The sequence below is a fragment of the Mandrillus leucophaeus genome, unplaced genomic scaffold (assembly GCF_000951045.1).
Source record: "Mandrillus leucophaeus isolate KB7577 unplaced genomic scaffold, Mleu.le_1.0 Scaffold3, whole genome shotgun sequence".
Taxonomy (NCBI): domain Eukaryota; kingdom Metazoa; phylum Chordata; class Mammalia; order Primates; family Cercopithecidae; genus Mandrillus; species Mandrillus leucophaeus.
This window is the reverse complement of record NW_012103142.1, coordinates 1,534,693-1,560,139: the sequence shown is the minus strand read 5'-3', so window position 1 is coordinate 1,560,139 and position 25,447 is coordinate 1,534,693. Positions and strand designations below refer to the sequence as shown.

Here is a 25,447-nt window from a genome sequence, read left to right as displayed (position 1 = left end):
AGGAGGCAGAGATTGCAGTGAGCCGAGATCATGACACTGCACTCCAGCCTGGGCAACAGAGTGAGACTCAAAAAAGCAAAACCAAAAACAAAAAGAAAAAGAAGTGTTGGAGGAGTAAGAATACCAGCCATTTGTCTTCCTATTTGCATACAAAATGGACAATATTTAAATGTTAAGCCTTTTTATCCAATGTTATATTTAAGTGCTTCTCAACATTAACGCCAAAATGATTTTATGCCAGCTGTGTAGATTTGCGTCTTAATGTACTGTAGCTATCATTTTGATTTCCTGCATATCCTTAAACACAATTGTACTTTGAAATTTAAATTAGTAATTAAAATTCTTAAGTATAGTTTCATGCTATATTACGTTTTTTTGTGGTAGTGCTATTACCCACTCAGATTATGCTTTTTTCATAGGCTATAGAAGTTTAAATTATTAGGATAATATTTCCATCTTTTCTGCCAGGAAGTATTTTCTCCATGAGTATTAATTATTTTCTGATTAGTGGAATCTCAAAACTGACCAGGGGTGGGGTGGGAGTGTTGCAAGGTATCATCAGTAAGCACTAGACCAGGAGTAAAGAAGATCTGACTTCTAATTCTAATTCTGCCACATAATAAATTACGGATTGGCCTTCAACAAATAACAGAATCACTAGGCCTCTGATGTTTTTGTTTTTGTTTTGATTAATTGTGGTAAAATAACACGTACAATTTATTGTAACCGTTTCTAAGTGTACAGTTCACTGGCAATAAGTATATTCACAAGCATCACCATTATTTACCTCTAGAACTCCTTTCATCTGCAAAACTGAAACTCTGTACCCATTAATAATTCTCCATTTCCCTTCACCCCAGCCATTGGAAACTGCCATACTACTGTCTCTGATTTTGACTACCTTACATACCTCACATAAGTGGAATTATATAGTATCTGTCCATTTGGGACTAGTTTATTTCATTTAACATTATCAAGGTTCATCCATATTATAGCATGTATCAGAATTTCCTTACTTTTAAAGGCTGAATAATATTTTGGTGTATGTATATACTACATTTTGTTCATTGATCTTTTTTTTTTTTTTTGAGACAGAGTCTCTCTCTGTTGCCCAGGCTGGAGTGCAGTGGCCAAATCTCAGCTCACTGCAAGCTCCACCTCCCGGGTTGACGCCATTCTCCTGCCTCAGTCTCCTGAGTAGCTGGGACTACAGGCGCCCGCCATCTTGCCCAGCTAGTTTTTTGTATTTTTTAGTAGAGACAGGGTTTCACCGTGTTAGCCAGGATGGTCTCGATCTCCTGACCTTGTGATCCGCCCATCTCGGCCTCCCAAAGTGCTGGGATTATAGGCTTGAGCCACCGCGCCTGGCCTGTTCATTGATCTTTTACTGGACATTTGGGTTACTTCTACCTTTTGGCTATTGTGAATAATGCTACTGTGAATGAACATGGGTGTACAAATATCTTTTTGAGACTCTGTTTTCAGATCGTTAGGTTATATACCTAGAAGTAGAGTTGCTGGATCATTTGTCAATTCTACGTTCAATTTTTTGTGGAATCGTATTGTTTTCCATAGCAGCTGCACCATTTACATTCCCAGCAGCACACAAGGTTTCTAATTTCGCCACGTCCTCACCAACATTTGGCATTTTCTGATGTCTCTAGGAAGCAAAAGCTTTCACCAAGGGCAACTAAGCATTTTTTTTTAGTAGTAGCCATCATAATAGGTGTGAGGTGGTATCTCATTGTGATTTGATTTGCATTTCCCCAGAGATTAGTAATGTTAAGTATCTTTTTAAGTGCTAATTGGCCATTTGTATTTTTATAGAAATGTGTATTCAAGTCTTTTGCCCATTTTGAAATCAGGTTGTGTTTTCTGTTGTTGAGTTCTAGCAGTTCTTTATATATTTGAGATACTAACCCCTTATGACATATATGATCTGTACATATTTTCTCTCATTCCATGGGTAGCCTTTTCACTCTGTTGATTGTGTCATTTGATGCACAGTTTTTGATTCTGATGTCCAATTTATTAGCTTTTGGTGTCATATCCAAGAAACCATTGCCAAATCAAATGTGATGAAGCTTTTCCCCTATGCTTTTTTCTAGGAGTTTTAGAATTTTAGCTCATATGTTTAGGTCTTTGATCCATTTTGAGTTAATTTTTGTATATGGCGTAAGGTAAGGGTCCAACTTCATTCTTTTGCATGTGGATATGCAGTTTTCTCAGCATCGTTTTTTGAAAAGTCTGTCCTTTCACCGTTGAGTTGTTTTGGCACCCTTGTTGAAATCATTTGACCATATACACAAGGTTTGTTTCTGGGCACTTTCTTCTATTCCGTTGGTCTATATGTCTGTCTTTCTGCCAATACCACACTAGTTTGTTTGTTTGTTTTTGAGATGGAGTCTTGCTCTGTCGCCAGGCTGGAGTGCCGTGGCGCAATCTTGGCTCACTGCAACCTCTGTCCCCACTGGGTTCAAGCGATTCTCCTGCCTCAGCCTCCTGAGTACCTGGGACCACAGTGGTACACCACAATGCCCGGCTAATTTTTTGTATTTTTAGTAGAGACGGGGGTTTCACCATGTTTGGCCAGGCTGGTCTCAAACTCCTGACCTCAAGTGATCTGCCCGCCTCGGCCTCCCGAAGTGCTGGGATTACAGGTATGAGCCACCGTGCCGGGCCACCTTGTGATAAGTTTTGACATCAGGAATAAGTTAGTCTTCTTTTTCAAAATTATTTTGACTGTTCAAAAATTTTTAGCTCTTAGTGATGCTAAGATTAAAGGATTCAGGTGGTAACAGGCTGATCCCTCCATTGCAGAGGTCTTACCCATCAATCAATATTTTGCATAGCGGTTTCATCAGTTTGTGATGATTGCCTAAATCATTTCATTAGAAGTTACAAAATAGTGATTCCTTCTACTTTTATTAGCTAGAATTCTTTTGAAGTGGAGGAATCCTTTTCTTCATCAACAGTGACTTATCTTGAAATTTAATTTCTACCAGAAAGGCTGTTTAAATGCTTAATTCTTTACCTTTAATTTTCAATTGTTAGAGTAAGAACGTGATGCTCTCGTTGCTTTCAATGAAATTAATGAAGAAGAAGAATTAAAGGTTTGATTTGATTTCCCCCTTTTTGTAGGTGTTGTTATAAACTCTTAGATTCTATATATGAAACCTGTTTTAGTTCATTGCAGATAGTGGCTAAGGAATATGTATTTTAACACATAAACCACATGATCTTGATGGAGGTGGTTGGTCTGCAGAGCAGACTCCTATAAAGTAGTGTTATGGATTTTAAAACCGTTACTCTTTTGTTGTGTATATCTTCCCTACCAAAGATGGTGTCCATTAAGAAGTTAGTGTCCAGTCTTATCAAAGGCAGATGTTATCAACATAATTTATCATTATTTTAAAATGTATTATTGTATTTGAGACAGGGTCTCACTTTGTCATCCAGGCTGGAGTGCAGTGGCACAGTCATAGCTTACTGCAGCCTCAAACTTATGGGCTCAAGCAGTCCTCCTACCTCAGCCTCCTGAGTAGTTGGGACTACAGGCATGTGCCATGATGCCCAGCTAATTTTTAAATTTTTTTATGGAGACGGGGTGTAGCTGTGTTGCTATTCTTGTGGGCTCAAGTGATCCTTCCTCCTTAGCCTCCTGAGAGGCTGGAGACAACAGGCATGAACCACTGTGCTCTACAATAATTTATATTTAAATTAGCAATATTAAATGTTAACATATCTTAGTAAGGAGGTCTCTTCTGCCTTCAATTTATTGTCATTGTTGTAGTTCTCCAGGTTAAATGAGACACACCTGATCCTCAGACATTATCCTTAACAGTGACTCTAACTTCCAACAGGGCAACACAGTAAACAGTTTTTTAATGCTACTTATGGTGCTAAGTACTTTCGCATTAACAGTTTGCGCCTTATTGAGCACCTGCCTTGTGCCAGTCACCATCCTAGGGAATTTACTTATCTCCATTTTTACGGTGTCCCACCTTGACCTAATTTTATTTTTTGAATATGTGAAACATTTTATGATTCCTAAGTCAAAACTTATTTACATAATACATTTAGATGGATATAATATATGTCCATCCCTGCCCCCTTCAGCTAGTCCCATCCTCCTGCTATAGGGTCCTCATTTTTATTCATTGTTTTTTTCTTCTGGCACACACTATCAAATGTATATAAATTTGCCCCTTTTCTAATAGAAACTTATAACTACAGATATTGATCTTCATCTTACTTTTTTTTTTTTTTTTTTTTTTTTTTTGAGACAGAGTCTTGCTTTGTCACCCAGGCTGGTGTGCAGTGGTGCTATCTTGGCTCACTGCAACCTCTGCCTCCCAGGTTCAGACGATTCTCCTGCCTCAGCCTCCCGAGTAGCTGGGACTACAGGCCCACACCACCATGCTTGGCTCATTTTTGTATTTTCAGTAGAGACGGGGTTTCACCGTGTTGGCCAGGCTGATCTTGAACTCCTGACCTCAGGTGATCCACCCACCTCGACCTCCCAAAGTATTACAGGTGTGAGCCACTGTGCCTGGCCACTGTTTTTCACTTAATATGTATATCCTAGAGAGCACTCTTAAAAAGTAATAGAGGCCAGATGTGGTGTCTCATGCCTATCTTCCCAGCACTTTGTAATGCTGAGGCAGGAGAATCACTTCAGCCCAGGAGTTGAAGACCAGCCTGGGCAACAAAGGGAGACCCCATTTCTACAAAAAGTAAAAAATTAGTCAGGCAGGGTGGCAAGTGCCTATATGTAGTCCCAGCTACTCAAGAGGTTGAGGTGGGAGGATCACTTGAGCCTGGGAGGTCAAGGCTGCAGTGAGCCATGATTATGCCAGTACACTCCATCCAGCCTGAGTGACATAGTGAGACTCTTTGTCTCAAAAAAAAGTTAATGGAAATCCTCATTTGTTCTGTGATATAGAAGAAATGAAGATCCTTCTATGTCTATATTCTGTGTACCTACTGATGGACATTTGAGTTGTTTTAAATTTCTTGCTGTTAATGAATAATGCAGTATTCTTAATTTTCCTCTAATAGCTTCTTCCTCATCTCTCTGCCCTTGTAGCAAAACTTCTTTGCAAATGTACCAGTAATAATTGTCTCCACCTCCTGATCTCTTACTCTCACAAATTCTATGTAGCTCTCTATCCCCAGTACTCCACTGAAAGTGACTGCTCTTTTCAAGCTCTCCAGTGACCTTTGTGTTGCTCCATCCAATGGTTTGTCCTTAGTGATCTACTGACTTGACTTACTAGCAGCACTGGACCCAGCTGGTGACTCTGTCCTCTTGGAACACTTGTCACTAGGCTTCTAGAACACCATAGACTCCTGGTTTTCCTGTATTGTCAGGGTCGTTCCTTCTCTATCTTTTCTGATGCCCTTATTATTGAATGAATACATTTCTTCTCCTTCCTTATGGTGTCAGCTGATGGCTGAGCTGGGTGGGCCCATTTCAGGGGAGGGCAGTCATGCAAGAGGGAAGACTGTAAGGAAAGGGGTGATGGGGTCTCTGCATCTATGAGCTGGGAGGAGGAGGAGGAGGAGGAGAGGAAGGCATCTGGGTTCAAAGATCACCAGGAACAAGCCTGTAGTCTTGACAAAATCAGATTATTGAAATGATGCAGTGAGTGAAGGCACTTCAGAGTAACTGTGGAATGCCATGGAACAGGAAGGAGGAGGGAAGCATCTTTTGTAGGGCTTGGGTTCTAGCTAAAGGATTCTGAGGAAGCTTTAAGGGATGCTTGGTGGGACAGGGGTCAGTTCTGGATTGGTTGCTGTTTCTGAGACAGGATTAGGTAAAACAGGAATAATTAGGGTTTAGGTGTTGACATGAAGCAAGGGCAGTTTAGCAACTGGGTATCCTCAGTAGTAGACGGCTATAGCAAACCAGGTCTGGAAGCGTTATTGCTACTAAGGCAGTAGCCACACACAGAGAGGGTCATTAGGACATTTTACTGCTGCTGCATGACCTTGGGAGAAATAATATTACCTCTTAACTTTGTACTTGTCTTTATCTGTGTCTGTCCTCCCAGTCCAATTATGGGAGAGTTGCTTTTTCCTTTTTCATTCTGAACAGATTTTCATTTTTCAGCCCCAGCCAGGTTTTTACTCTTTTAATTCCATGGCACTGATTTCCTGGATTTGGGAAGCAGGAATCCTTGTTTCCTAAGATTTGAGGGAAATAAATAAGTGATTAAATGATTGCTGTACTCTTCCCTCCCCGTGTTTAAAGGAAAACCTCATATTTTTTAAATAGGGCATAATGTGGAAAAATTGTGAAATAGGAATAGTTTCTTTGTTGTTTCCCCTTCAGTTCTCCTTTCAGTGCGTTTCTTAGGCTTCTCTTCTCTCCTGTGTGAAATTGTGCCCATTGGTTGATCTGATTTGTTGCTCTAATGATTAGATTTAAGGTTTTTTGAGGGGCATTTGCATTTTAAAAGGAAATTCCTGGGTATAATACTAAATACTAAGGAACAAGTTTCTAATGCACATTTGAGGCAAGAGGTGGTAGAGTGAGAATGGGTAAGGATGCGAAGTTTCCAGAGGTTGTCCTTCAGCAGTGCTCTGCGGCTGGTGGGGTCTAAGCCTCAGTAATCAGAAGTCACTGAGAAGGTAATGAACTGGAGCCTGTCTCTACCCTTTTCCCCTTTAGGTGCTGAGGTGTAGGTGGCATGTTGATAGATGGGGTGAAAGAATCTGAGTGCCCACACATGTGTCAGGGGAGCGTGGCTACTGTGCTGAGTAAATTATGTGGCAGTGCAGACTAGAAGTTGAGACTAGAGATCAGCACCAGGACAACTGGAAGTTCCTTCTTTTCACAATGGTATGCACACACTGCTACCTTAGCAGTTCTAAGAGACACACAGAAAGATGTCAAGACCTGCTCATGATACTGACTTTTTTTTTTTTTTTTTCCAATTTGAGAGCATGTACTGTTTATTAACTGGCTATATTAGAAAAATAATCATGGTAGATGCCTTAGTTCATTCTTCTAATAAGCCTGTTGATCTGGTCTACCCTGTTTCCACCATCTCCACCTTCTACAAAATGGGTAGTTTTTTCTTCATTCCACTTCATGCAGAAGATAATTTGAAGGGCCACAGGAAGTTATTTGCTTCTTTGAAGCATTTTCCAACAGTATAGATCTCATGATCAAATCCTCCATGCAGGTGATGCCATATTTACCAAGAGGTCGAGCAATCAAGGTGTTGTCTGTCAGAGCAATTCACTTCTTACTGATTTTGCCATAACCATGCTTGTAGATTAGTTCATTTACTGACTTCAGATTTGGGTACTCCTATGCAGTATATGGTTCTGCAATCCTCAGCATGTTAATTGAAGCCTGTTGAACTTCACAAAGGTTCCATTAAAGATTTGATGGAGGCAAAGAAGCTGCAACATGTTTCAGACCTTTGGGTTCACACCATTGATACCTCTGATCCTGATGATAAACGCCAGTTTGGGTTCTGCAGGTACATAGAAGTTGCTAGCTTTTCTTGCCATCCTCGCCATTTGAATTTCAGTTCTGTGCATCTGCCTATATTCCTTGTGACAGTGCTTTGGTTTTTCATAGATAAGCTTCCTCCTTGCCTTTCAAAGCATCTTTTGGGCAAACTTTTTTCTCAAGCAATTGATCTTCAGCTCTGCAAAATTCCTTCGCTTTTTCTTAAGAGTTTCTGGCACAGCAGGAACCTTCTTCTCTTTGACACCCTCCATGGTTCAAGCCTGAAAAGAGCATAATACTGACTTTTGCGCTGCCTACTGTTGGGACATGTTTCAGTCCACTTTCAAGCCTTTCTCACTGAAGCTAGACAGTACATAGCCAGCTTTTCTATAGAGATGAAATACGAGCCTGCAGCTTATAGCTCAGCAGTGGACTGCAGCCAGACCCCTTTTGTTTCTTAATCCTCAGGGGAAATATGAGGTTCCTGTTCTGCTTTGAAGATCGGTTGATCTTCCTTCCTAAAGGATTTGAACCCACAACCTCCAAATCTGGAAGTGTCCTCCACCATAATCTTCATGTTGACCTTCACCAGGCTTTGCCTTCTGACACCAGGGCATTCATGTCTCACAACTCCCAGGCACAAGGAGTGGTGGTTGCTCTAAAGATCAGAAGCGTCCAGGAGTTTAGTCTTAGCTATACCTTTAACTACTGGGAGATGTCCATGTACATTAGATTTTTGAAAGTGGTGCTTTCCCAAGTCCCCTGACCTTTCCCCTTGGGAAGCCCAGAACCAAGTGGAGGCCTGTTGATGAAGCAGTGTATTGTTTGGTTTAAGTGGTTTCTCTTTACAACTGCTGGTTTCTTAGAAGCAGGCTCTGGGATTAGTCGAGCAGCCTCAGCCCAACATCCACATCAAGATGATGGTGGTTCAGTTGTACGGTCATTGATGTAACCCTAGTTTGAAGACTGTTAACTGACCTGTAATGTTTTACTGGGAAAGGGAGCGTTTCCCTGCAGATAGGACTGGCTTCTGTCTTCAGCTGATAAAACAGTGTTTTTGAGGCTTCTGAAGGACTTGGGCACATGATGGTTCCCTGTTTTTACCCTACTACAACCTTGTTCTACCCCTTGCTAGATATCAAAGCACTCTCTTTTGCTAGTCAGTTCTCTCCATAGAGAGTGGTCTTCATCTCTTTTGCAGTTTTTGTTTTTGTTTATGTTTGAGATGAAGTCTCGCTCTGTGTTCCAGGCTGGAGTGCAGCGGCATGATCTCAGCTCACTGCAACCTCCCCCTCCCAGGTTCATGCGATTCTCCTGCCTCAGCCTCCCCAGTAGCTGGGATTACAGGTGTGTGCCACCATGCCTGGCTAATTTTTGGCCGTACTGGTCTCGAACTCCTGACCTCACCATGTTGGCCGTACTGGTCTCGAACTCCTGACCTCAGATAATCCGCCCACCTCAACCTCCCAAAGTTCTGGGACTACAGGTGTGAGCCACCATGCCTGCCCTCTTTTGCAGTTTTACCTGTTAATTTCTGAAATATGATTTTCTAATACTGCACCAATTTTTTTAGTGGACTTTATATTTTGTAATCATTAGGTTTACAGAGAAGTTGCAAATACATTCTTATATACCCAGTTTTTCCTATTGTTATCACCTTATATTATCATAGTACACTTGTTAAAGACATCAACATTGGTATATTACTATTAATTGAACTCCAGACTTTATTTGGATTTCACCAATTTTTTCACTAATGACCTCTTTCTATTCCAGAATCCAATCTAGGCTACCACATTACACTTAGTTGTCATGTGTCCCCATCTCCTCTAGTCTGTGACAATTTCTCAGTCTTTCAGTGTTTTTCATGACCCTTGACTGTCTTAAGGAATACTGGCAAGTATCCTGTAGGATGATGTGTAATCTGAGCTTGTCTGATGTTTTCCTCATGATTAGACTGATGTTATGGGTTTCAGGAAGAATACCACAGAGGTAAAGTACCCTATCAAGGATACTTGATATTCATCTAATATCATTGGTGATGCTAACCCTAATGGCTTGGTTAAGTAGTATGTTTGCCGGGTTTTTCTATTGTAGAGTTACTGTTTTTCCTTTTCCCTATTAAATTTTTTGGAAGCAAATTGTAAGGCTAGCCCACTGTCAAGGAGGGAATGGGAGATGTATGAGATGTATGGAATTAAGCTCTACCTCTTGGAAACAGGGAGTATCTACATATATTGTTTGGAATTCCTCTGTGAGGAAGTTTGTCTCTTCTCTCCCACTTATGTGTATAACACATGTATCTTATTTTTTTGGAATGGAGTCTGGCTCTGTTGTCCAGGCTGGAGTGCAGTGGCGCGACCTCTGCTCACTGCAAGCTCTGCCTCCTGGGGTTCCCGCCATTCTCCTGCCTCAGCCTCCCAAGTAGCTGGGACTACAGGCACCCACCACCACGCCCGGCTAATTTTTTGTATATTTAGTAGAGATGGGGTTTCACCGTGTTAGCCAGGATGGTCTCGATCTCCTGACCTGGCGATCCACCTACCTTGGCCTCCCACAGTGCTGGGATTATAGGCATGAGCCACCGCACCCAGCTAGGATTCATGTATATTTATTTTATACTTTGGATTGTGACTTAAAACTATGTTATTTATTATGTTGCTCAAATTGTTCCAGCTTTGGCCAGTGGGAGTTCTTTCTGGTTGGTTTTTATGTGCCTGTCATATGCCCTTATCCTTTTGTTCTTTGACCACTTTCTTTCTGGTACTATAGGATGTTCCAGATTCATCTTGTATTTTCCATGCCCTAGCCATAGAATCAGCCATTTATCCAAGGAGTTCTTGTGCTTTTCATTGGAGAATCCTATATAGAAACCAAAATCTGGGCACTGGGTGTGTTCATTGCTACTGGGGTGTCATAACTTCTAGTCCTTCTTGGCAAACAGAGCTAGATAATACATATATGCACACTGACTTTTGTATATAGACATATCTACAACTGATTCTGTATTTCTTCATCTATCATAACCAGGACCTTATATTGACATCTCTGACTTTAATTCAGTACCACAGCATTCATTTTTATAATGCCTTCCTTTCTTGCTTATCTGTAATATCTTCAAAAGTGAGAAACCTTGTTCCCACTATCTAACATCCTTTTACTTCTTTGTTCAGCCCCAGTACACATGGACAGCAGTTTCAGAATTATATCCCATCAGAAACAAATTTACCATTTGGGAATGTTGCACTGATTTTTACAATTTTATTTTACTGGAGAAATTATGGATGTGTGTATATGCTGATTATGATGTGATTTGACCGTGTTGCTAGCTTTTACATGTATGCAGACATTTTTTGTCTGACCATAATCTATAATGTCTTTGTATGTCAGTATGAATCATTAAGATTTACGGATGTGGGCTCCAAGTTAAACATTTTCCTTTTATTCTCTTACATTTATTTTAAAAATTTGATTGGTTTTGGTTTTGTTGTTGTTGTTGTTACTTTTTTTTTTTTTTTTGAGACAGAGTCTGACTCTGTCATCCAGGCCAGAGTGCAGTGACACGATCTCAGCTCACTGCAACCTCCACCTCCTAGGTTCAAGTGATTCTCATGCCTCAGCATGCTGGGTAGCTGAGACTACAGGTGCACACCAGCACGTGTGGCAAATTTTTGTATTTTTAGTAGGGATAGGGTTTCACCATATTGCCCAGGCTGGTCTGGAACTCCTGACCTTAAGTGATCCACCTACTTTGGCCTCCCAAAGTGCTGGCATTACAGGCATGAACCACTGTGCCTGGCCTCTTTTACACTTATAGTCCAAGATTAAGAAATAGGAAAGCTATGTTCTCTCTTTAGTAATTTATGATGTATTTCTGCAAAAGGAAGTTTATACTATAATAAGGAGGTTTTGTCATCTGTAAAAGGGACAAGTTGAATGAGATAACATTTACAGTAATTTCTAGCTCTAATGTTCTGTCTCTGATGCTTTTTATTTTTATTATTATTATTTTTTGAGACAGGGTCTTACTCTGTTGCTCAGGCTGAAGTGCAATGGTACAACCTCGACCTCCCAAGCTTAGGATATCTTCCCACCTCAGCCTCCCAAGTAGCTGGGTCTACAGGCATGTGCCACCATGCCTGGCTAATTTTTGTATTTTTTGTGGAAACAGTGTTTGACCATGTTCCCTAGGCTGGTGTTGCCATAGGCTGGTCTCAAACTCCTGAGCTCAAGCGATCTGCTCACCTTGGCTTCCCAAAGTGCTGGGATTACAGATGTGAGCTGCTGTGCCTGGCCTCAGGTGCTTTAAAAGAAAATCTCCTTCAGGCCAGACATTTTAAAATCGGGGTCTCCGTTTGCTTTCTGAGTCCTCATTGTGTTCTCATGGCACATGATTCTACCTCCTTGGCTACTTCTTTGGGACATTTTGTGGTGCATTCTTCCTGCTGGTACCAAAGATCATATGTCTGTGGGTAAAGATAGTGTGGCTTGGGAAATGGGACTGATTTAACCATAGCTTTAGCTCCCTGGGTACTTGGGTTCCCACATTCCTGTTAGGTGTGAGTTTTTAAAGCTATACTAAAAGCTGGGTGTTCTCAGTCTGCTTTAACTTGAATTATGACCTTGAGCCCATCACTTTTACCTCTAGACTTCACATTTTTAAAATCTAGAAAATGAAGCAGTTTTACTGGATGATCTCTTACACTTGTGGTTTTATTATAACAGATGGTAAAATACCTGGCTAGCAGCCAGTTCTTATCTCAGTAATCAAGGCATTCTGGTAAGAATTGGGAATGGTCATTGTCTGTGAAACAAGCTTATTAGGCCATCTTTACCTTTTCTTTATTTTGTCATTTGTTTGGTTAAAAATAATACAGTAGGCAGGGGGTGAACACATTCTGGAATGTAAGGTCTGGAAGTGGTACAGGATGACTGAGATTGTACCATGTAGAAGGTGTATTTTGCTGTTCATGATGACCCATTGCAGCAGTAACTTAGGAGGGTCAGAACTGATATTTATTGTTGGTATTTATAAATCAGTGGCTTCTCAAATGACTTTCCTTTTATAGCAACTATGTAGATCGTGTACAGAGCTGAGCAATAGCCAATGCAAAGAGAGGGGGAGGTGGCTTAAGTATTATAAGTTCTGGTGAGTCATACTAAAGACATTTTTGGCCAGTGCAGTGGCTTATACCTGTAATCCCATTACTTGGAGAGGCTGAACCAGGAGGATCGCTTGAGCCCAGGAGTTTAACAACCTGGGCAACATAGTAAGACCTCATCTCTACTAAAAATTTAATTAAAAAAAAAAAAGACATCAAAAAGAAAGAAAGAGAGAGACAGAGACAGAAAGAAAGAAAGAGAGAGAAGGGAGGGAGGGAGAGAGGGAGGGGAAAGGAAAGAAAGGAGAGGGGGAGAGGGAAAGAAGTCTCACTATGTTGTCCAGAATGGTCTCAAACTCCTGGGCTCAAGTGATCCTCCTGCCTCAACCAGCCAGAGTGCTGGAATTACAGGTACTAGCCACTGCACCCAGCCTAATAAGTGCTTTAGTTCTAAAGAGGGAAAAGAGGTGGTGGTAGGTCATTAGTCTTATTTATGGATAATAGCTTTCTCATAAGCATTTAGTTTCCTGAGCTAAGAGAATGAAGCATATGACCTGTGGCTGAGTAGCTGTGTGCCAAATGTATCGTGTACTTACAAAAGAATTTATTTTTAAAACAGAGGTGTGGTAGACGAGAAGTAGCAGTAAAACTACAGGTTGAGTGAGTATCCCTTATCTGAAATGCTTGAGACCAGAATTGTTTCAGATTTTAGATTTTTTTTGATTTTTGAATATTTGTGTTATATCAGTTCATCATCCCTAATCCAAAAATCCAAAATCTGAAATGATTCAATGAGCTTTTCTTTTGAGTGTCAGATTGGTGGTCACAAAGTTTTGGATTTTCGAATTAGGAATACTCAGCCTGTATTGTAAGACAGGGCATATCTGTTTGGGAAAAGCAAATAGTAGAGTGAAGGAATGCTATCTTTTGTTGGAAAGCTAGGATAGGAGAGCATGGAATGATTCGTCCTCAGACTGCCTGCTATTGGATTGACCCACTTCATTGGATTGATTTATGAGATTGAGCTTTGAACACAGGTCCTCTGATGCACTGTTCCTAGCACTGTCCCAGATTTTCAAGGGAAGTGGCACACTACATGTGCAGTGTTGTCAAGAGGTTTAACTTTTATGATGCTAGTTTACATGAGGATTTATATTTTCTTTAATGATAAGTGTATCTGGAATGAATGCACATTCCTGTGAGTCATGCTAGTGCTGCTGGTGGCTTTAATTTCCTCTTCTCAGAGGAGAAAGAAGTTGCTAATTCCAGGAGTGAACAGCAGATGTCACTGCATCTCCACTTACTAGGGCCTGACTCTTAGCTGTTTGGATACAGCCAGTTCTTAATACAGCTCCCAAACCTGTAAGTTTTTATGGTTGTGTGATACCCTGAGATTCTCTTTTTGTTTTTGTTTTTGTTTTTTTTTTGAGACAAGCTCTCACTCTGTCATCCAGACTGGAGTGCAGGGACACGATCTTGGCTCACTACAACCTCCGCCTCCCAGGTTCAAGCGATTCTCCCATGTCAGCTTCCTGAGTAGCCGGGACTACAGGCATGCCCCTCCACACCCAGCTAATTTTTGTATTTTTAGTAGAGACAGGGTTTCGCCATGTTGGCCAGGCTGGTCTCGAACTCCTGACCTCAACTGATCCACCCACCTCGGCCTCCCAAAGTGTTGGGATTACAGGCATAAGCCACCATGCCCAGCCAGGCTGCCTTCTTTTGATATACAGCCCAAATTAAAAATTTAGAATAAACACAGCCTAAGAGAGTTTTCCTTAGTTTCCTTCACTACTTGTTTTTAGTATTTGTTCTAGCATTATATTATCTCTATTTCTAGGTAGCTAACTGGTGGAATGTATTTGCATTTTTCTATCAACCTTTCAACAGTTATTTAGGAGCCTAGACAATTTTTTGTATTTGTTTTGAGTAGGGTTCACACAGTTAAAAGCTTCTTGGCCTTTCTGTGTTTTGCTTTTTGAAAACCTTCCAGCAGGAATGTGTGTGTCTCTGTTCTCTGGAGTGAGGTGCTGAACATCAAAGGAAACTGCTACTTTCTTATTTTATTTGAACCCTTAACTTTGGCACTTGAGCAAATCAAGAACTGAACTATGACCAAATGTCCTATGGTGCATCTATTTAAAAATACATGTATGGTTTAATTGTGGATAGGTGATAGGGTGTCCCTCTATAGTCATGGACTGCATAATGATGTTTTGGTCAATGATGATAGTCCCATAAAATTATAATGGAGCTGAAAAATTCCCATTACCTAGTGACACTGTGGCTTCCATAACATTGTAGTTTATTTTTTTAATGAATTTGGTGTAGCCTAATTGCACAGTGTTTATGAAGTCTACATTAGTGTTCAGTAATGTCCACATTCACTCGCTTACTCACCCAGATCAACTTCCAGGCTTGAAAGCTCCATTCATAGTAAATTCCCTAGACAGGTATATCATTTTTTATCTTTCATATCATATATTTTATTATTCTATGTTTAGATTTTTGTTGTTGTTGTTTGTTTACTTATTTTGAGATGGAGTCTCGCTCTGTCACCTAGGCTAGAGTGCAGTGGCACAATCTCGGCTCCACCTCCCAGGCTCAAGCAGTTCTCCTGCCTCAGCCTCCTGAGTAGCTGGGATTATAGGCACCTGCCACCACGCCCAGCTAATTTTTAAATTTTTAGTAGAGACGGAGTTTCACTATGTTGGCCAGGCTGGTCTCGAACTCCTGACCTCAAGTGATCTGCCTGCTTCCACCTCCCAAAGTGTTGAGATTACAGGCGTGAACTGCCACACCCATCCGTAATTTTTTTTTTTTTTTTTTTAAGACAGAGTCTTGCTGTGTTGCCTGGGCTGGAGTGCATTGGTGCAATCACAGATCACTGCAGCCTGTACCTCCTGGGCTCAAGCAATCCTCCCACCTCTGTCCCCCAAGTAGCTGGGACTATAGGCGAGCACCACCACAGTCAGCTAATATTTAAATTTTGGTGGAGACAGGGTCTGTCTCTACCAGGGTCACCCAGGCCAGTCTCAAACTTCTGGTCTGAAGTGATCCTCCTGCCTAGACCTCCCAGAGTGCCCGCGATTATAGGCGTGAAAAATTGCACCTGGCCTTAGATATGTTTAGATACACACATACTTACTATTGTGCTACAGTTGACTACAGTATTCAATACAGTAACGGTATAGTAACATACTGTAGAGATTTGTAGCCTAGGAGCAATAGGCTATACCATCTAGCCTAGTTGTGTAGTAGGCTCTACCATCTAGGTTTGTACACTCTATGATGTTCACACAGTGATGAAATTACCTGATGATACATTTCTCAGAACATACCTTCTTCATTAAGCAATGCATGACTGTATGACAGAAAAGCAAAGCAGGTGTTAAATTGGGTATTTTAGAAATACATCAAATTCTTGGTGGTTTTTGGTCAAGTTGCCAGGGTGATAGTATCTTCCATTTTGTCTAGAGAAGTGCTGGTCCTGGTGTAATTATTAATAGGTCCTTCTTTCACTCTCATTTGTCCTAGTTTGGACAACCTATGGTCATTCTAAATTGCTCCCAAAGGGAAGAGCGTTGGTAAAGTTGTAATTCTCGTAATTGTAAGCATTTTAAAACTCCAGAACTATGCCAGTCCTGAATTTTCTGAGTTAAATACGTGTAAAATAAAGTGAAAAACCACAAAGAGGTATTAATTCTAGGAAGAGTAACTTTTGATTTCTATCTATTGATCGTTCTCTGGAATAATGATTTCCAAAGATGACGGTGCATTGGCATCAACTGGTAAGCTTTTTATAAATAGAGTTTCATGGATCTTACCACAGACCTCTGCTGAATTTATACTAGAATTTGAATTTGACATTACCAGAAATGTAGCTATGCATGCAATGCAAATGTACCAGGCAGCTTGGTTAGCAAGCTTTTAAAACTAGCATATAGAAGAATGTTTCATTCTATGGTTTGGATAATGTTTGGGGTTTTTGGTGGTGGCTATCTTGGGCCATAAGGGTAAGCCTAGCATTGACATGAGTTACCTTTTTGTTTCAGATGTCATCTGGGTGATTCTCAGTGTGGAGGTGGGTGGACTTTTAGGAGTAACGCAGCAGCTGTCATCTTTTGAAACGGAGTTCAACACACAGCCGCATCGTAAGGTAGAAGGAAACTTCAACCCTTTTGCCTCTCCCCAAAAGAACCGACAATCAGATGAAAACAACTTAAAAGACCCTGGGGGCTCCGAGTTCGACTCGATCAGCAAAAACACTTGGGCTCCTGCTCCTGACACATGGGCTCCTGCTCCTGACCAAACTGAGCAAGACCAGAATAGACTGTCACAGAACTCTGTAAATCTGTCTCCCAGCAGTCACGCAAACAACTTATCAGTAGTGACTTACAGTAAGGTAGGTGCCCTTGGAGAAGAGAAGGGGTAGGTGGTGGGCCTTGGGACTTGTGATACCCCTTCATGGCAAACCTAGAATCCTAGACTGCCGCTCCCCAGAGGAGGTTCTTTAAGACTGCTCAGCTCTCCTGCCAACAGCAACAACGCAAAAGCTCATCCCTTCTCCCCTTTCCCCACCCCCATCTTCATGTCCTGTGGATGTTGCTTCATCCACATTTATAATTTACTCCTGTCTCTCTGCTATAGTTTGGGTGTTGAAAGAGTGAAGTTCTTTACCTTTAGTATTTAAAAAAAAGAAAGAATGTTGCTCAATTATTTATTCTAAATATTGTTGTTGGGCTTTGCTTTATTTACCCTGTTTGCATGTCTTCTTGTTGATGTCTTTTCAGTCTTTTATGGCCCATCGACTTCTTATCCACAATCCAGAGAGGCCCCAGTGATATTTTGACTTTTCAAATATGGTGAATAAGTGAGAGAATTGTTTGTAGAGTTAACTGTGATTTTAAATATTCTGAGTGTTGTGAGGCACTCTTCTAGGTGTTTGATTTCTTGATCTGTTTTCCTCTATGCCAGTTGATTAGTGTCTTCCATAGTTTGCTAAGGTGATGATGGTTCCTGGTTGTTGATTTTGGTTGGTTGAATAAAGCCCTGATGCTGGGAGTTCATTGTTGTAGGTGATTCATGTGGTGGAGTCCTGTGAGCATTCCTGTGTATTCTTCTCTGAATAATAATGCTGCGTATTAAGCCTAGCATCCTACCCATATTACCTCATAAACTGTTATGTCTGTCCTGGCTTCAATTCATGTTGGCATTCACCTTAAATTTTAAAAATAAAGTTTATGTTTATTTGAGGGGCAAGTGACTATGTTGTAAGAATGATATTTTTCTGACCGGTAGTTTTATTTTATTTTTATTTTTATTTTTTATTTTTTTCCAAGATGGGGTCTTGCTCTGTCACCGAGGCTGGAGTGCAGTGACGTAATCTTGGCTCACTGCAACCTCCGCCTCCCGGGTTCAAGAGATTCTCCTACCTCAGCCTCCCAAGTAGCTGGGATTACAGGCACCCACCACCATGGCTGGCTAATTTTTGTATTTTTAGTAGAGACAGGGTTTCACTATGTTGATTAGGCTGGACTCAAGCTCCTGACCTCAAGTGATCCTCCTGCCTCGGCCTTCCAAAGTGCTGGGACTACAGGCATGAGCCACAGCGCCTGGCCCTTTTTTTTGTTTTGTTTTGAGACGGAGTTTTGCTCTTATTGCCCAGGCTGGAGTGCAATGGCGTGATCTCAGCTCACTGCAACCTCTGCCTCCCGGGTTCAAGCGATTCTCCTGCCTCGGCCTCCCAAGTAGCTGGGATTACAGACATGTGCCACCACGCCCAGCTAATTTTGTATTGTTAGTAGAGACGGGTTTTCACCACGTTGGTCATGCTGGTCTCTAACTCCTGACCTCAGATGATCCACCCACCTTGGCCTCCCAAAATGCTGGGATTACAGGTGTGAGCCACCATGCCCGGCCTGACCAGTAGTTTAAATGTGGTCTAGATCAAGAGACAAATTAAGAAAACTAGGTGATGTGAGTCCTCTTTCACATGCTCTAATAGGAAAGACTTCTTTCAGTAGTAATAACATAATGAAGGATTGATTTATCGGTTGATTGGGTGGTCATTACAAAGGATTTTGTGGATTAGTGTTAATTGTATAGGATATAAGAGAAGTAAATTGGCAAGAGAGTAAATTGCCTGTATTTGAGGAAAGACATTTCACATCTTAACGCTCTAATAAATAAAATATTTTCTTCTAAGCTCCTATTTCTCTAGTATTTTTTCTTGAATTTAACCCTCCAGAGTCTGTGACTGTTCTGAGTGGTAAATGGGCCAGCCCTGGGCTAAGCATGCTTTGTTAGAATGAGAACTTGAGTCTGTTGGGTTTAATGGGAAGACTAACGTTGATTGAGGCAAAACAAACCAATTGCTCCTGTGCTTTCTCTAATGGAAGCTGCCTCACCCAACTACAAGCTTTCTGGCTTGGCCATCACTGCAGTTTTAGGAGAGAGCTGTGCTGTTCCTGGCCAGGGCACTGCACTTGTCTTCCTGAATTGAGAGACCATTAATTGTTTTCCTCTTTAGGGACTGATGCTTTTTAACCACCTCTGTGATGGTTGCACACAGTCATCACAGAAGGTTGGGAATGTTGGGCTGGTGTTTTCTGCCAGCGTTAATTGAGATCCTACCAGGGGTTGCTTCTTTTGGAAGGACTGGACTAAGGTGAGGTTATTGACTTATTTCTTGAAGTTGATGAACTCCTGGTATTAATATGTTATCTAGTTTTTTTCCTGGACTTTGTAGGATCATTTAGAAGTAGCATTTGCAAGAACTGTAGAGAAGAACTTCCCATTAGAGATAATATCCAAAAAGACTATTGACTATAATGCATTGAAAATGTGAAACTTAGATGCCAAAGAGAAATTGGAGTCTCCTTTTTTTCTTAATCTAGGCAGAATCCTAGAAAGCATTTATATGAAGCATCGAGCAGGTTCTCTGAAGGCATTTCTGGCTAAAGTTGAGTCAGCTCCACTCTAGCTCTTAGGGCTCCTTAGGAATAGAATAGGGTGTAGGAGGTAGTCATCAGTAAATATTCATATATCTGGGCACTGTTCAGAGCAGTGTACATCGTACATTAGGAAACTTGAGGAATAAAAGGATCCCTACCCACTAGGAGCCTACAGTACAGTAGGGGATATGAAACATGCACAAAGCAATTAGAGAGCAATTCAGTCAAAATGAAGTATGAGTTTGGTCAGTAGAGAACAACATAGTCCAAATGTATAATCTGTGTTTTGGGTTTTGTGTGTGTGTGTGTGTGTGTGTGGTTTTTTTGAGATAGAGTCTCACTCTGCCACCCAGACTGGAGTGCAGTGGCACAATCACAGCTCACTGCAGCCTTGACTTCCTGGGCTCAAGCGATCCTCCCATCTCAGCCTCCCGGGTAGCTGGGACTACAGGCTTATGGCACTACAGTCGGCTAATTTTTAATTTTTTTTGTAGAGATGGGATCTCCCTATGTTGCCCAGGCTGGTCTTGAACTCTTGGGCTCAAGCGATCCTCTTACCTTGACCTCCCAAAGTGCTGAGATTATAGATGCAAGCCACTGCTCCCAGCCTATGTTGTATGTAATGGCTGAAAGGGTGCAATAAGAGTTAGAGAAGCAGAGATGAAGTGGAGATGGAGTTTGAAGGAAAGGGCTTTTCAGAGGATGGGTGAGATTTGGAAAGATGGACAGACAGCAAGGACATGGAGAACAGTTGAAGTGCCGAGGGCAGAGTGAGTAAAGAGATGAAGTGGAGATGGAGTTGAAGGAAAGGGCTTTTCAGAGGATGGGTGAGACTTGGAAAGATGGACAGACAGAAGTGCCGAGGGCAGAGTGAGTAAAGAGATGAAGTGGAGATGGAGTTGAAGGAAAGGGCTTTTCAGAGGATGGGTGAGACTTGGAAAGATGGACGGACAGCAAGGACACGGAGAACAGTTGAGGTGCCAAGGGCAGAGTGAGTAAGGGGCCTACAGTCGCGAGGTATGGGTGATGGACAATGGGAGATAGGTTCAGTTGGTTGCAGTGTGTTTTTTTGATGAGTAGGGATTAAATAATTATACAAATGACGTTGAAAAGAATTGGTTAAATGGAGGACATCTGTCATAAATATGAGTGGACATCTATCATAAATCTTTGCTAAATGTGAGCCTTAAATGCAGAGATAATCCTAAACATTTATATTTGGCTTGAGAATATGTAATTTATTTATTTATAAAGGCAGGCATGTTGAGGTTCTGAAGTGTATACCTGAGGAAGTGATGAGATCAGGTATATATCAGAGTTATTTTTTAACTATTTGTATGGGCTAGGCATGCTGCTAAGTACTTTACATGTATCGTCTCATTTTTAGATGATGAAACAAAGATGTAAAGATGATACATTACATGTATCTCATTTTTGGATGAGGAAACTAAAACTTAGCTGGCTAAGTAACTTGCCTAGTATCACACAGCCAGTGAGAGGTGGAGCTGGCATTCAAGTCCCGGTGCCACATTACTAACAGGTGTTTAATGGTAGGTGAACCTGAGCTTTCCCTCGATCCTCCTGTTGGGCTGGAGGTTGTGTTGGGGGAAAGCTTGCATTGAGTTGATGACTGGTAGTATCAAGGTGTGAATGAGGAGGAGTTTAAATAAGATACACAACCCTTATATAATCTGATCATTGACTATGGCATCTTTTGAAGAGCTCCAGTGTTTGCTGGGTCTTTAAAGTAGTGACTTCTTTTTCTGGTTGATAAAAAAGATAAAAGTATTTTTACACTCAAGGTACCCAAGCCATGTGGTGTTTATAGTAAATTAGCACCCTTTTATTTGTGAATGAGTGGAGAGGAAGAAAGAGACCTTTGGGGCTCTGGAATTGGGAAGTGTTTTCCATTCAGCCCAGGTGCCATTTTGTTGTTGTTTGTTTGTTTGTCTTTTGAGACAGGAGTTACGCTCTGTTGCCCAGGCTGGAGTGCAGTGGCACAATCTCAGCTCACTGCAACCTTCGCCTCCTGAGTTCAAGCGATTCTCCTGCCTCAGTCTCTTGAGTAGCTGGGATTACAGGCACGTACCACCACGCCCAGCTAATTTTTTGTATTTTTAGTAGAGAGAGAGTTTCACCATGTTTTCCAGGCTGGTTTCGAACTCCTGACCTCAAATGATCTGCCCACCTCGGCCTCCCAAAGTGCTAGGATTACAGGCATGAGCCACCGTGCCTGGCTCAGGTGCCATCTTTATCGGCTAGGTAGGAGGGGTGCCTGAGGTGCTAGTGTCAGGGATCGCTGAGTTGGCAATAGATCTGATTAACGCCAGAGAAGTCCCTGCTTGCCATCAAGTCTGGGAAAGAACGTGATGCTCTGGAAGCCTATGACCACAGTTTTAGCAGGCAGGTAGTTTCCTACTGCCTCCATAGTTACAATTTAACTTGCTAAGGTTGGTAGGATGAAGGTAAAAGATTGCTTTAGGCACCTGCACTATGAGGGCTGGGTGGATATGTCAACAGAATGGCACATCTGTCAGTGCCAGGAACTGGACACCCTGGAGTCCTTCCCAACTGTTCTTGAGTCATCGTAAGCTCCCTGAACTCAGTGCTCCGTCCCTGGGGGGAACGCCTGCCATAGCTGCATCCCACAACCCAAAGGGGTTTCTCCCTGTGGGGAGCTGTCAGAAGGAGTCAGAAAAGTAAGTATATGCTGACTCACCTCAAAGATTCATAAATCTGGCTCCCTGCTTTTGTTAGAAATTGGCTGGCCTTATTGTCAGCTCAGTTGTGACTGAACTATCTGTCCCAGGTGAGCAGTGAGATCAAATACTGGTGAAGGCTAGAAAGTGTTTTAATTATCCCTTGTTATGTGATTAGCTGAAGAGCTTCTGACGATCAAGTCAGAGTAGGATGGGTGCTCACTCTGTTGACTCAAGGCTAACCTTGCTGTGAATTCTAGCACTGTGACTCATCTCTGGGGGGCCAGAGTAGCTTCTGTTTGGACAGTGCGAAACTGATGAAGAACAATTCACGGAGGTGTGGAAAGAGAAAAAAAAGCCCTGTTAAAGTTACATACACCTTTTTCTTATATGCCAGTAATTTTTAAGATTTCACTGTTTTCTAAGAAGGCCTTTACAGGGCAATAAGACCCCAAATGACCTGATTCAGGACAGCTGGGAATAAGAGTATGACTGGCAGAATCGAGGGGCTGTTCTTTAGGACAGCTACATGCTTTGCTTTCTTTCACTACAGGAGTAATGATTTACACTGGGAGCTGAAGAGGACCCCAAATTCACTTATTTTGTTTCTTGAAATATGGCTCTTATATTGTGTTTGTCCTTTCTTCCAAAAAAAAAAAAAGTGTTTGAGGCTGGTATATGTCATATATTCCCCCTTTAAACTGGATTACAGTCTGAGCCACTGTTATTACTTCCATCAAATGCTGGTTGAGAAGGAGAAACTTATTATTATCTTTGTGGGGAGGTTCATCCCGCTCCTCCAGAGCCAGCCCTGCCAAGTACCATCTGCTCGCGCGCTCGTGCTTGCCGGCTTGCTTTTGTGCTTATTCTCTTCCCCCACCCCCACCCCTTTCCTCTCTTAACAGTCATCCCGTAAAGCATTTTGTATCTGGAGCTAGCAGGACTCAGTCTGCTTCTGTTACATCAGAAATCAGCTCTTTTTCTCACCTGCTGCTATCTGTGTTGACTAAGGCATAGAAGAGTTTTTTTCTCTCCATCCAGGTGAGGGTTTAGAAACAGTAGTGGGGGCTGCTGGAGGAGGTTTGGAAAAGGCACATCTTTTGTTCTATGGGCCTGGCAATGTAATGGCTTGTGGATCTATTATCTACTTTGAAATGGCCAAAAAGTTTAACGTAATAATAAGGGAAGGGTTTGGGGTGATTTCGTGGAATTGGAACCAACATTTGCCCGGGTAGTTTGATCAGAAGGCAGGTAGTTGGTGTCCTCAACTGGGCTAGTGCTTATGTGAGGCATTAAGAGGGCACCAGTGTAACCTTCCCACTGCCATGAAACCTTAGAATTGTCTTCATTCTCACATGCAGATCCTCTCCATGAAAGGTTCAAAGATGGTTCAAAGAGAAGCTAGATGGAAAATTGGTGTCACTTGGCCCTCTGGCAAGGAACAGGTAGTAAGAACACACTATTCTCATGCCAATGAAAGTACATTAATCAGAGCTGTAAAACTATCATTGATTGAGCACTTACGCACCAGGCGCTGTGCTGAGGACTTTTTTAAATTTAATTTTCATTATTAAAATTTATCAGTGTACGTAGTTTAAGGAACCAGGTAGTTCTACGAAGCTTATGGCAAAAAACACCAGTCACCTCCCTGCTTCCCAGCTTCCAGTTTTTATTCCCCAGAGACAATAGGCTCAGTGCTTGGCATGCATTACTTCATGTAGTCTACAAACAGTACCATGATAAAAGTGTTGTTATTATCACTCCTTTACAGTTACAGAGACTGGTTCAGTAATTTGCCCAATGTCGTGTACTGGGGTGATAAGACCAGGATACCAACAAAAGCAGTTATTTTGACTCCTAAGCGTGCTCTATTCTCTTAATATTGCACTGTGTTGCTTCCCAATTGCAGTGTTCGAGTGCACATTTTTATTAGCTGGGCCGACAGTTGTGGGCTTTCTGTAATGTACAGCTACATTTTAAATGAGGATCAAGGCAATCGTTGACCAAATATTATGTGACTTTTCTACTATTAAACCTCTTCTCCCCACAAACTATTGCTTTCTCTCTAGCCTCCAAGAAGGGAAAAGATTACCTAGAAACCTTCATAGTCACTTGGGTTTAGGTTTTTGTTGGCATTGAAATTTTCATTAACTCACTCTTGTTACAGCAGATCTGTATTTTTGATGTCATACACACAAAAACCAAACCTGTCTATATTCCTTGATAGTGGCCACAAGATACAGTCTGTGGAGTCTTATTTTTCTGGGACAAATTAAAAATCTCTCTTTGAATGTACTGAATATTTTAGAATTAGAACATACGTAAGGGCTGTCCTACAGTTGCTTTAAAGTCGAGTTTTGTTTCTGTAAAGCCTATATGGAGAAAGAATATTTTAGGCAGAGGACAACCAGTGCAAGCCCTGAAGTGGAAGTTTGCCTGGTGTGTTCAAGGGATAGCAGGGAGGCCAGTGCCTGGAGCAGAACCACAAGAGGGAGAGTAGAAGGAGATGAAGTCAGGGGACAGAGACCAGATTGTGGAGCGTTTTGTGGGTCCTTATAAAGTTTTGGGCTTTTGGTCTGAGGGTAAAGGGGAGCCTTAAAAGGTTTTCAATAGAGGGATAATATGTGTGACTTAATGCTATAAAAGGAGCACTCTGGCTCTTGTATAGTAAATACAGGGCAAGGGTAGGAACAGGAGGCCAACAGGGAAGTTAGTGCGGTCATCCAGGCAAAGAGTTAAGAGTGGTTCAGATCAGGCTGGTGGCAGTAGAGGTAAGAGAAGTGGTCCATGTCTGGATCTATATTGTGTAGTTAGAGCTAACAGCATTTGCTAATAGGTTGAAGGGGATGTAAGAGAGAATAAAGGATAACACCAGGGTTTTTGGCCTGAGCAATTAGAGGGATGGAGGTACCATCAATGGAGAGGGGAAAGGATGCGGTAGAAGTAGGGAAGAGATCAGGGTACCATTTTGGATACGTTGGATATTTATATAAACATCTAAATGGAGGTGTCAAGTGGGCTGTTGCATTTCCAAGTTGAATATAGAGTGTAGGAGAGAAGTCTAGGTGGAGATATAAATTTGAGAGTTATGTCACATGGATGGTATCTAATGCTATAAGACTGAATGTGATTCCCTAAATGATGAGAGGTTAGGGTTTCTTAGCTGACTAAGACTGTTGACATTTTGGGCCAGTTAAGTCTCTTTTTTTTTTTTTTTTTTTT

General features: G+C 41.6%; 1 protein-coding gene across 2 annotated transcripts in view; it reads left to right on the top strand.

The window, feature by feature from the left end:
* LOC105544197 (chromosome unknown open reading frame, human C6orf106) overlaps positions 1 to 25,447 on the top strand; it is a 143,119-nt gene that overhangs the window by 104,679 nt on the left and 12,993 nt on the right. For both annotated transcript variants that reach the window (XM_011986536.1, XM_011986535.1), the window contains one exon: positions 16,626 to 16,975. In XM_011986536.1, the coding sequence (XP_011841926.1) occupies positions 16,626 to 16,975 (350 nt within the window). The remainder of the gene's footprint in view (positions 1 to 16,625; positions 16,976 to 25,447) is intronic.